The following is a 12,305-nucleotide window of genomic DNA, read 5'->3' on the forward strand; positions in this document are numbered from 1 at the left end:
ATTTGCTTTGGGGGACCCCTAACGCCCTCTAAGCAGGAGGTTGGGGAGCACGGGAGCCTGCTGCCTCTCCCTGCGCGCTGGGACCCATGGGCTGATACACCTGTGTGGAGCACCCGTTCCAGCTCGGATCAGACCACTTGCACCCAACCCCCACCAAATAGATGATCTCCATTCTGCCCAGGGTAGCGTGGGGTTTGGGGAGCCTGCGCTCTCCTCCGCAGCCCACCTGGCTGCCGTGCTCGGTGGGAAGTTCGGTATCTCTTGTCAGCATCTGGGGATGGAGCGGGGCTCCGCAGGGAAGCCAAGCCTGTGTGCCAGAGGAGGGCTGCAGCGCTCTCCTGCATTAGAACAGCTTGTTCCCGTCCTCTCGCCGGTTTGCTCTGCTGCAGCGCTTCACCCGACTTAAAAGGGCACTAAAATTCCCCTTCCCGGCAGCGGGGAAGCCCAGCACGGTATATAAACTGCTGGAGGTGTCCGGTGAGCAGTTCATGTGGTGGCTTACAGGGCTGTAAACACCAGGGAGGACGAAGCGCTGTGGAGGGCGGCCCTGGGGCTGCAGCAGCTCGGATGGGCAACTCTGGCACGGTGGTGGTGATGCTGAAGACCAAGCTGCAGGGAAAGGAGGGAGCAAAGTGGTGGTTTGCTCTGCCCAGAGGGTATTAACACCTCCCAGGCAGGATGAAACTGCTCCTTCCAACCAAAATATCCCTGCAGGTGTGCTTGGTGAAGCAGAGGAAGGGACCTCACAGATGGAAGTGTTGGATGGCTGCTCCCGCAATGGCTTCTGCGTGTTGCCATACCCGGGAGATGCAGCATGCTCTCCTAAGAATAGTTATGGCCTCAGATGTGTGTTGGCAGGAGATGAGCTGAAGATTGTGGGTCCTCTGCGGGCAGGGCTGTGCCTTGCTGCACTCTCCAGCTTGGTGGGGCTGCTCAGGGTGAACCTCTGTGGGACCACAGAATCCCAGTCAAGTCCAAGGTCATGTCCCAGTGCTGGGGGCACTGTCCCCAATGATGTGATGGCAACAGGCAAAGAAATGCGGAGAATTCAAATCTGCTGCCAGATCTGGGGGCCTGGTGGACCCCTCTCGGGAATTGGGCTAGTTCATCAGCCTGTAGATGGCATGAAAGCCGGGTTTTCTGGCTTTCTTGGCATCAAAGGGTTGGAAGTAACTTTTCTGTTTGTAAGGAATGGTTGAGATGCACATGACACGAGCGGTTGGGGCTGTACAAAAGGTATACATGGGAGGTGAAATCCCTGGCAAAAATATGAGGTTTTCCACCTCTGCAAAGCCCAACAGGTCTGAAGCTGGTGTGGGGAGACAAACTAATGGCCTTAAGCATGCAATGCGCCCTAAATGTTTTTATACTTATTGTGAAAATCTTCTCATAGGATTCCCATGTTTCTATTTTATTGAATGCTTCAGGTTTGCATGTTGCCAGGCCGGGCTGGGTTGCACTAACAAAGGCTCCTCCTCCACGGGGGTACCCGCTGTTGAAGTCCTATTTGCTCCTGCCAAGCGAGATGCAATGTGGTGCCCAACCACGCTGGTTGGGCAGAGCCCACCCGCTGCTGCAATTACAGAATTTACTTAGGAAAAACAAAAAAAGCGTGAGGGCATTGAACGTGCTTTGGGTTTTGTGAGGACGTCTGACTCTGCCACAAGCCTATGGAGAAGCCAGCGGTTTGCGTCTCGCCCGGGCTGCTAGAGCGAGGATGACTCCCTAGGGCAGGGACGTGCGCTTCGGATGGGGTGGGAGGAAGAAATGACCCTGGGGTGCGGTGGGGCTGACATCACTTGTGGTCTTTGCATCAAGCTCTGATGCCCTACTTGGTGAGGAGGGTGAGCGGTGGGGCCGGGGCAGCTTGCGGCACAGCACCTTGTTTGGCCTTTAACGCTGCAAACAAACGGCTATTAACCCAGGCGACAGTTTCCATTTGTCCCTTATCTGCCTCCTCAATGCCGCAACCTAATCTAATCCCATCTCTCCACTTGCTGAACTCACTACTGTGGTATCAGAGTGCCGCACTCCCAAATAAATCCAACCTCTCCTGCCCCGTTGCAGGGGGGTGTGTGTGCTGGTGGGGGAAACACGTCTGTGATAGACCTGCTTCTGATGCCTTTGCGCTGGAACAAGAAAACAAGTGTCGGCTCCCAGCTCTGTAGTCGCTAATAAACCATCTGGCATTGCTTATTTTAATTGCATTGTGCTCTGGTGGAGGGTTGGCAAGGAGAGAGGGTGCCCTACATTCTTGCACGCGGCATTTGGTTGGGGATAATTGCGCTGTGCAAGCGGCAGGATCCCAGCACTGGGGCCTTTGATTCCTGGCCAAGGGAGGCAGGTGCTTTCAATATTCACCCTGCTAAGCCTCTCTGATAGGGAAAAGTGTTTGCAAGATGCATATGGTGGAGGAGAGGCCGAGGGGGGAGTTCAGCCTGGGTAGGTAGCAAGCCCTTGGTCTGGGCTGCCCCATGGCCTCATGCCCATGGCAGACGTCCCTCGCTGTGTCTTGCCCTTCCCGTGCTGCCTGTCGATGTGTTTGCTGTGTGTGGCTCTCCCGAGGTGTCAGCGGTGGCCTGTCACCCTGTGCTGCCTGAGAGCAGCTTGAGCGGTACCCAATGCTTTCCCTTCCCTTCCCGTAGCCCCCTGCCCCTTGCTGCTGCCTCTCTGCTCTCCTAAATCCTCCCTCTATCTGTGCCCAGGCACTGGCTCTGGTTTGCCCATTTGGGATGGGATGGGGCAGCTGCATCCCTGTGCCGAGGGCTGTTTCTGCCGCTCGGGAAGCCTCGGGTCACCTCCATAACCTACACAAAAGCGAGCATCTTGGTATGGTCCTAGGGTTGCTCCTAGTGCTGGAGCAAAAATAGGCCGGGTACGGCAAGGGGAGGCTGCAGTTGCATCCCTGGCTGTGTCACCAGGCTTTCCCTTCCCCGTGCCTCAGTTTCCTTTTCTGCTCTTCAGTTTTCACACTCAGCTTCTGAGTGCTGAGATGCAGGACCTTGTGCAGGCGTGGCTGTAGACGGAGGCTGCGGGTCTCTGGTTTGTTACCAGGTGGGAGAAAAACACTTTGTGGTCTGTGGGATGTTTTGGCAGGCAAAGCCTTTGGGCTGGGATTTGTATGACTATGTCCGTGGAGATGTGGCAGTGCTGATCAGGCCATCCCCGCTGCCACACTTCCCTTTACTGGGATCTCATTTTTCCCACACATCTTTCGCAGGGGTCTTCAGCTTCACTCGCTCCCTGGGGAGACCCAGCACCCCCCAGCCCTGCCTCATGCTAGCACCAGGAGGGAGAATAAAGTGGGTCTGGCACGGGGTATTGCAGGGGACGCTGCACCACCTTGTCCCCTCGGTGCAGAGCTGGGGCTGGGCTTCCCCTCTCCCTGGCTGTCGCCTGTCCTGGTCTGGAGTGGGACATCACAGCCATCCCTGCTTGACATGGCAGCCCTTCCACATGCCTTCGGCTCGCTGTGGAGATGGTCAGCAGCATCACAGCACAGAGCATCGCCACTCTGGAGTAAGCTGGGAGCCTAACCCTTGAGCTGCTGGTCTGTTCCCACTGGTCTTTGCCTCCCAAATCCCCTCACACCCTTTCCCTGTGCCAGCCCCATCAGCTCTTAAGCCCAAAGCCCTCCATCCACACAAAAAAAGGCTCGTCCCCCAGCCTGGTGCGTAAGCAGACATTTTCACGTCTTTATTTTCCCAGGGTTTGCTGATAAATCCTGTCTCCATAACCCCAGCCTTGATTGACTCATTATCAGGCAATGCACGGCGAGGAAGCGACCTGTGACCCTGCCTGGGGAGATGGGGTGACCCCGCAGGAGTAACCCTTATCGGCCCTTTTTAAAAGCTTCCCTTTTTAACATGACAGAGGAGCCTCGGCCCAGCCAAGCAACACCTAAATAGCGATGGGGTGGAGGAAGGTGTGTGTGGGGTGAGGATGAGGGGGTGCAGGAAGCATCGGGCACGCGGGGTGGGATTATTTCTGCTGGCAGAGTGCGAGGGTGTTTGCTGAGGTTGGGAAGAGCCTCTGCCTGGGTGCAAACATCGACCTGGTTCCCAGGAAGAGCCAAGCATCGTGGTGTAGCAGGGCTGGTTGCATCTGGGGGGGGCTGAGCTCGCCCTCACCCAACGCCTTGCCTGAGTCCACCTGCTCCGTGCGGATGGACTTCCCAGTGGGGTTATCGGGAGAAAGCCTGCTGGGAGATAAGAGCGTCTGTGGGGGAAGGTGACATCAGACAGGCTCAGCGTTGGGATCGAGCCCACAAATCGGGCTGTCCCGCATGCCTGGGGTGGAGGGGAGGCTGTGAGCCACATCCTTGCTGTCCCCAGACCCCGAGTGTCTATCAGGAGGGGGTAATTTGTATCCCCTTTTCTCCCAGCTGTTTTTATAGCAAGCAACCTTTCAACCCTCACCTCTACAGAGGCAATAAAAGTGTTAGGGCATCACTGACCTGCTTTCTCTTTCGCATCCCCTCCCGGGGCAGGTGTGGGTGCCACGGGATTTGGCGTGTGCTGAGCTGGCAGAGCTGCTGGCAGGGGCAGGCAGGACAGCAGCGAGCCGTCAGCGTCACTCAGCATGCTGGAGTGGGGATGAAGCCATGGAGGGCCAAAGAAGAGGTGGAAATCCCATTGCTTGCCTTGTTGCAGAGAGGATAATGCCTTGCTCAGGACAGAGCCCTGTGAGGCAGGCGGAAGCAACCCTCCTCCCCTCACCCTGTGTCGGGGCATGGATCGCTCCCTTCGATGGGCCGAGGGCTGGCCTGCCTGTGTGGGTCGCTGATCCGACCCCCCAGCTCCCTGGCAGGGATTAGCAGGGATGGGTTTTTGCCAAGTCCCGGCTGTCACTGTGTTCCCACCTTTGATCAGGAGTCGGCATTCCTGAAGTGCTCCATCTCCCACATGTTGCGCTGATCAAAGGCAGCTGTTGCCTGGACCCTCCCCTGAGTCCATTTACACACCCACCCACCCCCAAAAATACAGAAATACAAAGGAAACTGAAGGAGGTGGAAGGGGTGATGGATGGAGGAGAGACTGGGCAAGGGGCAGCATCAGGCAAAATCCCTCTCCGCGGTCTCCTCGCGGAGGGTCCCACCCACAGCCATCAGGAAGGCTGGTGGGGAGTCTGTCTTGGGTCTAAAGATGCTGAAGGCTGGCTGGGGGCACCCTGGGAAGGAGTTGGCCCTTATCTGTCATTTGGAGGAAATGGTGTCATTGGTGGGTGACAGCAATTGCCTGGGCCAGATGCAGCTGTGGCAGAGCACAGCCAACATCTCCTGTGGCTTTAGGTGGCATCAAGATGGAGACTGGATGAACCTTTCTTTTAAGCCCTCTCCAATCCCAGCAGTTTGTGTGTGCTCAATGCTGAGGTCTGCAGGACCGTGGATGGCTCTGCCAGGGACACACGATGGTGGAGACCTGCGGGCCAGTGGTGATGTTCCTCACCAGCCTGTGGGCAGAGCAATGCCATGAGGGGTTTGATCTCAAGGACCATCACCTCCGGCTCTGCCAGCCACCAGCATCAGCTGCTTCAGAGGGAGAGGAAGGAGGTCTGAGACCTGCTCTGGTGGTGGCTCCTCTCCAGGGCAAGTGTGGTCTCATTAATTGTGTTTTGGCAGATGTTTTATTGTTTGTGCATGTGATTTACCTCTGCTCCCCAGCTCCTGTAATGCAAATGACTTGGACTTTCCAAGTCCTTTCTGAAGCCTTCTCCACAGCAAGCCTAGCTGGCATCAGCAGCTCGTTTGTGCTCAGAGGCGTGAAGGGGAAAAATCTCTCCTGCCCTTCCTCATCCTCACACCCATCTGCTTGTTACTCAACATTACAGTTTAGCTTTAAGGCTTTGAAAAGACACAATCTCCACCGCAAAACTGCAGACACAAAGAGGGCAGAGAGCAGGACCACGGGACACACTTGCAGACCGTTTCCTTAGCTGAGGCGGCAGGTTCAGGTGAGGGTTTATCTGGTTGAAAGCCAAATTCTGCTGCCTGCAGTGCCACTGCAGCAATCACATCCCCCAGGCAAGGACGAAAGCATCCTCTCCCTCTAGCAGAGGGTTGGGCAGACCGGGCTGGGCAGAGTCCCAGCTGCCCAGGGATGAAGCCCTTCAGAAGGGTGCTTTGTCCTCCTGCTCCTCCCTTGGCCCCATCTTGTTGTGCAGCACATGGTGAGGCAGGTGTATCGGGCACTGCATTTTCAAGCACCAGCTATGTCATTAAAGGCAGCCTTTTATTTCCTTTCTCCAGGACTGGGCAGGACAATTTGCTCGTACGAGGAGGGTCCAGCTATCTCTGCTCCCAAAAGCTAACATCTCCAACAGCAAAACTGAGGAGGTTCAGGCAGCGTTTCCAATGGTGCTGTTAATATAACATTACCCACGTAAGTAGAGTGTCTCGGTGAGGTGCCAGCACACCAAAACCAGGCGGTGAGTGTTGCTGGGTCACGTCCATCCCTGTCCTTGCTGGTATCTGTAGGTTAATTTAATCAGCTGAAGAAGGTCCTCAGCCAGGTTACAGCCCTCTGCAGTAATCCCCCGAGGCTGAATTTTGCTCCTTATCCACATCAAAAAGAAAAGGGAGGTACTAAAGGTCTGAGTGTCAAGGAAACTAAGCACCTTGAGGGGCGTGGGTATGTGCAGAACCCCCCTACAATCCCCAAACCTGCTCAGCAGCACCCCGCAAGCACTAAACGGCTGCCTGGCAAGGCTGCAGGGGGATGCTGTCCCAGCAAGGGTGACCCTGGCTCAAATGGATGTTACCTTCCCTGTTCACCTTCACCAGCGTCCAGCGGTGGCCGAGGTGCTCCCGATCAGACAGGCATGAAGGGCTCCTTGGGGCTGCGCTTGTCCTTCTCGGGCAGGGCTGGCAGCGCCTGCCTCCAGCCCGGGGCAGTCGAGGGCGGGCTGGCTTGTCATCACAGCAGCCATCCTGGCTTGGGGTCACAGCTCTGCCTACCCAGGATGGCAGGAGTGACAGGCTGTGCTGCGGCAGCTGGGAAAATTAGGGAGAAACCTCTGGTAATCCTTTGGACACCACGGGGGCTATAGACCAAGAGAAACATCTCTCCAAAGACCACAGTAGACTTTGCATCTGACCTCTCTCTTATCATACCTAGGGACAGATGGGATCTGCAACAGCTTCTTTCTTTCTCTCCTTCTTGACAGCACTTTACCCGGGGTACATTCACCTCCCGGAGCACAATGTCGGGGACCCTTTGCCCCTCTGCCCACACCTGCCTCTCCCCACTGAGAGATGCCCCTGACACTGTGGTCCCTTGCCCTAACCCTGCTTTCCAAAGTTCAGCTGCTTAGCTGCAGGCAGCCCATAATACCATTTTACAGCAAGGTGACCCCTGCTCTTTGGCGCTGTGCAACCCCCTGTCTGGCCAGCCAATGAGCCAGCCACCTAACGCATTGTGACAGGTCGACTGGATGGAGGTCGCGGAGGGACCGCGTCTTCCCCCTCCTCTCGGTGGTGGGGTTGACAGAGCGTTGGGTCCCCCTCTCTGCCAAGCATGGAGGGGGGGGATTTGGAGGAGTGAGGGTGAAGGGACGGTCATCGCCCAGACCCTGCCACCAGCCCATCGGACACCCCAACACGGAGCTAACTGGGAGGAGAGGAGGGCAAACCTGGTGCTCTCTCTGGATGGCACCCTGGGTGTGGGTTGATGTGTCACCTTTGCCAGGCACATCACCTCCCAGTCACCCTCTGCCTCTTGCTGCTATAAGCTAGTGCAAGAAAGAAAACTTGGGTAGAGTTGCTTTTTCTTTCATTCCCCCAGCCAGCTCCCAGCATGGTTGCCCGCATCCATCCCATCGGCTGCTGGGGACTCCTTGCCGGGAGCAGGTCCGGCACTGCTTCGGGAACAGGCGGCGGCATGAGGACAGGAGTATCTCACACTGGCATCGTCAAAGACAATAGTTTCCATGGGGAAAAAAACAAAACCCAATTTATTATGTCTCTTCCCCAGTCTTCGCTTTGGAACACGGCTGTTTGACCTGCACCCAGTGAGCTGTCCAAGCTGGCTGTACAATACCCAGTTTATCCCCTACCCGTGCTGCGTGCCAGCAGCAGAAGGGTTAAGGATGACCTTCAGGACAGATATTCAAGCACTGGGAGCTGCTTTCCAAAACCTCCTTTGAGTCCCCTCAAGACAGGCCCTTGGTTTCCCTCTTGTCTGCTCAGGACTGGGATCTCTGATCAGAAACGAGCCTGCCTTGGGGAAGGACCTTCCACGGTGGAGCAGAACCACCCACTGAAGGAGCAACTCTCTTATCTCTCTGATGACCCCAAAATCTCCATTTGTCTGGAAAAAGGATGTTGTTCCAACTCTCATGTTTGTAAACTTCTAAACTTGACCCACCCGGGGGAGCAGAAACCACAAAGGAAATCAAATCTGAAGTCAGTATTTGTAAAGCTTGTGCTTCTGTATTGAATCTTTGCACCTGGGGAGGGCTAAAATATGTTTTCAAAGAAGTGAGATTAGCAAAGCTGAGCATCTCCATGGACTTAGCAAAACCCGCGTCCCTGCATGGACACTGAGGCTTCTTTGCTGGGATCAAGAGTCAGCTTGAATATTTGGCCCAGAGCCTGGCTCAGGTAAGCACCTCTCTCCCAAGCTTCAGCGGAGAACTGGCTCTTTCTAGTCCCAGGCACCCTCAGAGGATGCAGCCTCCCCAGCTGAGTGCTGGGGCCAAGCTCTCACCTGGGGAAAATCAACCCCAGTTGCAGGAGAGGCTATTAAGGATAGGAGGGATAGCGCAGCCCCAGGTGAAGTCACGGCTGGAGGTGAGGATCCAGTGAGAGCAGAATGGCTGGCTATGGCGCAGGTACATCTCTGTCCCTGGTTAGGAGGCAGGAACAGGCAAGGACAGTGCTGTCTGGCCAGTGTGGGCAGGAGCCCGGCACTGCTGCTGGCTGTGAGCAGCAGGTGAGGAGGAGATGGGGAGGGAGGGAGGGGGGCAAGTGTCTTGGAGAGGACGGGAGTGACAAGGGCAAGGTCTGGAAGTGTTAGTGTGAGTGATGGTGTGAGTGTGGCCCTGTCAGTGCCAGCCTTCATCCCAAGTGACAGGCCTGACAGCCCGGCCAAGGATGAGGCAGGAGCAGAGGGCAAGGGGGGGAGGGAGCTGGGTCCCTGGTACCGTGACACCTCCTGGAGACCCCTTTGAAGGGCAAGGTGAAGGGGAGCAGGAGCATCTCCTCCTGGGTACCCCCAGTCGGGGCTGTGGGGTGAGAGGGGTTTGTGCTGTGCCTTTTCCCTTTGAGCGGGGCACCAGACAGCAGTCCTGGCAGCATCCCACCCTCTCCTGTGCACTGAGCCTGGCTGTTGCCCCAGTTCTCCTTTCCTGGAAAATGCAAGTGTTTTTTCTTGCTGCTCACCTGGGGTAGAGTGTGGGCTCTAGCTGGGCTCTCCAGTTAATCAGCCTACATCCCAATCCCACCAGGACACTGGGCTGTAGCAGTGGTGAGGTTGGGTTAAGGACAACTAGCTTGCTGCCACGTGCTCCCTGCTGCTTTGAGCCTTCGGGCTGGGCAGGGCCAGCTGGATCCACCTTGAAGGGGCATGAGGAGATGGCGCCCATGCCAACGCTGTTTGTGGGTAGAAGACCTCTGTGCCAGGGTGGCTCGGGCTGGGCAGAGACAGCCGCTGTCCCTGGGGTAAATGAGGAGTGGAGCCAAGCTTGGGTGAAAGGCTAGTGCGGGCTGCGCTGAAGCCGAGAGCTGTCCCGAGCATCTTCCCCTGTAAAGGCAGAGTTGGGGCCCAGGCCGCTGCCCCTCAGGTATGCCAGGCAGAGCCGGACTGAAGGGTTGTGAGCGAGAGGGGATGTCTGAAGGAGAATAGTGCTGCTTCCCCGACCGCACTCTCCCTCCAGCAGTGGGTGTTCAGGGCAGCGGAGGACCCTCCGTGGTTAGTGACCCTCAAGGGATATTTCTTCCGTGATTTCTGGCCTGGTTCGCCCGTGGGAGCTTCTGCAACCACAGCCTGGGTGGGTGCTTGGCTGTTCCTTGGGGAGAAGTCGCTTTTGCTCGCTGCCGTTACCCCTCCCTCCTTGCTCCTGCTGCCTGGGGTTGAGGTGGGAGAGCAGCAGAGCACCCTGCGCCTTCCCCCCGCGTTAAACCCCGCTCCTCCACACCCCCCGCGCGGGTGTCGTTCCCGTGGGCGCGGCCGGGCCCGGCTCGGGGCTGCCCAGCGCGGAGCGGGCAGCGGCGGGCGCCGAGCTCCCTCCTCCGGCCCCGCGGAGCAGCGCGGCCGGGCCGGGCCGGGGGGGGCTGCAGCCGCACGGCCCGGAGAAACCCGGAGGTGGGCAGCGGGGTCCCCTCCCGTGGGGGGGGACAGCATCGCCGAGGGCGTTCTAACAGGGGCTGGCGGGGGACAGGGGGTGACCCCCCGCTTCTCCCCGCCTGCGGCCGGGCCCCTAGTCCCCTCCGCGTCCCCCCCCGCCCCGCCGGTCCCTGCCCCTTGCTGCTCCATCGATGGGCCCTGTTGTCCCCCCGGGGTCCCCCGCTCCAGCCAAACCGCCCCGTTGCTAGGGGCCCGTTGCTAGGGGGCCGTTGCCAGCATCCGGGCTCCGCTTCTGGCGCCTGCGCGCTGCCTCCCTTCGCCCACGTGACTCGGCGGCAAGATGGCGGCGCCCGCAGGTCGGCGTGTGCGGCCCTGAGCGCGGTGGGGCTTTGCGCTGTGGTGGCTGGTTTCTGTCGCCGGTTTCTGTCGCCGCCATGTCGCGGCTTATCGTGAAGAACCTCCCCAATGGGGTGAGCCCGCCGCACGGTTGCGGTGTCTGCGGGGTGGAGGGGGCCTTCCGGGCCTAGCGATGGGTCTGAGGGGACACCCCGGGGGGGACGCCGGCTCCTGGGTAGGGAGAGGCCCTGGGAGGGAAGGGGGTGAGCGGGGAGATTATCTGGGAGAGAGGGGCCTCGGGTCGGGGGAGGAAGATGTCTTGGTGGGGGGAGCAGGGAGATGCCCTGGGGGAAGGGGTTCTAAGGGAATAAAGGGGCCGTGGAGGTGTGCTGGGGGGGCTGTCCTTGTGGGAGAGCAGGGAGTCACCCCGGGGGGGGGGGACCTTGGCCAGGGAGTGCCCCAGGAGAGGTCGGGGAGATGCCCTGGGGGGAGGAGGCAGACTGCGGGGCATGAGCTGGGGGGGTGCCCCAGGGGAGGGGAGCTTGTTGTGGCCACTGTCCTCCCCTCCTTTTCCAGGAGCTGGGCATAGGTGCGCGCTGTGCCGCTCCGCTGCCGTCTGGGTCCCCCCACGAGGTCCCACCGTGCTTGTGGTTGAACTGGGGTTTGATTGTGGCAGGTCAGTGCTGTGGGGCCCTGGGCTCCCTGACAGCCAGGTGCACCCTTCAGCTGTGGGGGCATTGCAGATAGAGAGCTGTATGTGTAGTGGATTCACGGCAGAGTTGAAGCAGTTTGGTAGTTGATGTGTGGGGGTTTTGATCGGTGTTCCCGCAGTACGGTGTGGTTCCTACAGCACTTCGGAAGCCCTCTGATAGCAAATGTTTTGCAAAACGTCTCTCATTGCATTGCTGATTTGCCTTGCTGTTACCCTTCCTCGTTTCCCAGATGAAGGAAGATCGCTTTCGGAAGCTGTTTGCCGCCTTTGGCACGCTGACCGATTGTTGCTTGAAGTTCACCAAGGATGGCAAGTTCCGGAAATTTGGCTTCATTGGCTACAAGTCTGAAGATGAAGCTCAAACGGCACTGAAGCATTTCAACAGAAGTTTCATAGACACCTCTAGAGTCACAGTGAGTTGATCTTTAAAAATACCTTCGTTTTGATTCTTAAGAAAGTTTGTCATTGGAGATTTTGGTAGTCTTAGGGGAGAGCAGCCAGGGGCTGAGCAAGCCTAGAGATTAAAGCCTCTGCAGCAAAACAGCAAAGCCTGATGCCAGGCCTCATTGCTGGAATCTCAAGCAGGTGCTTGATTCAGGTGTGTTCGTGCACTAGCAGTGATTTCAGTGGTGGTTGGAACAACAGTGTCAGGTTTTGAGCTGTCATATTTGAACTTTTGCGCTTGAGGTCATTTTTCATTTGAAGTCATTTATCTTGCTGTTCTGGACAGAGGGTGATTCATGATAAACAGAACAACTTACTTGATTGTAGTTAAATGAGTGCAACAAACCGTTCCCCACGTTGAGTGAACGTGTAGCCCTATGCTTTTAAAACAAACCTCTGTGTGAAGTTGCCTGTTCTTCTCCTGCACGCACACCCTCCATCCCGTAAGGGTTATAAGAAGAGTTCCTGAGTGAGGCTTATCCAGCAGTTACAGAACCAGACTGTTGAACATATGTTTAATTAAAGATCTG

General features: G+C 57.4%; 1 protein-coding gene across 1 annotated transcript in view; it reads left to right on the forward strand.

Annotated features, from left to right (window-relative positions):
* The first annotated feature begins 10,717 nt into the window (after positions 1-10,717).
* RBM19 (RNA binding motif protein 19) overlaps positions 10,718-12,305 on the forward strand; it is a 62,726-nt gene continuing 61,138 nt past the window's right edge. Inside the window, exons 1-2 of the mRNA XM_059827684.1 lie at positions 10,718-10,753; positions 11,562-11,744. Of these exons, the coding sequence (XP_059683667.1) occupies positions 10,718-10,753; positions 11,562-11,744 (219 nt within the window). The remainder of the gene's footprint in view (positions 10,754-11,561; positions 11,745-12,305) is intronic.

The sequence above is a fragment of the Gavia stellata genome, chromosome 21 (genome assembly GCF_030936135.1).
Source record: "Gavia stellata isolate bGavSte3 chromosome 21, bGavSte3.hap2, whole genome shotgun sequence".
Classification (NCBI taxonomy): Eukaryota; Metazoa; Chordata; class Aves; order Gaviiformes; family Gaviidae; genus Gavia; species Gavia stellata.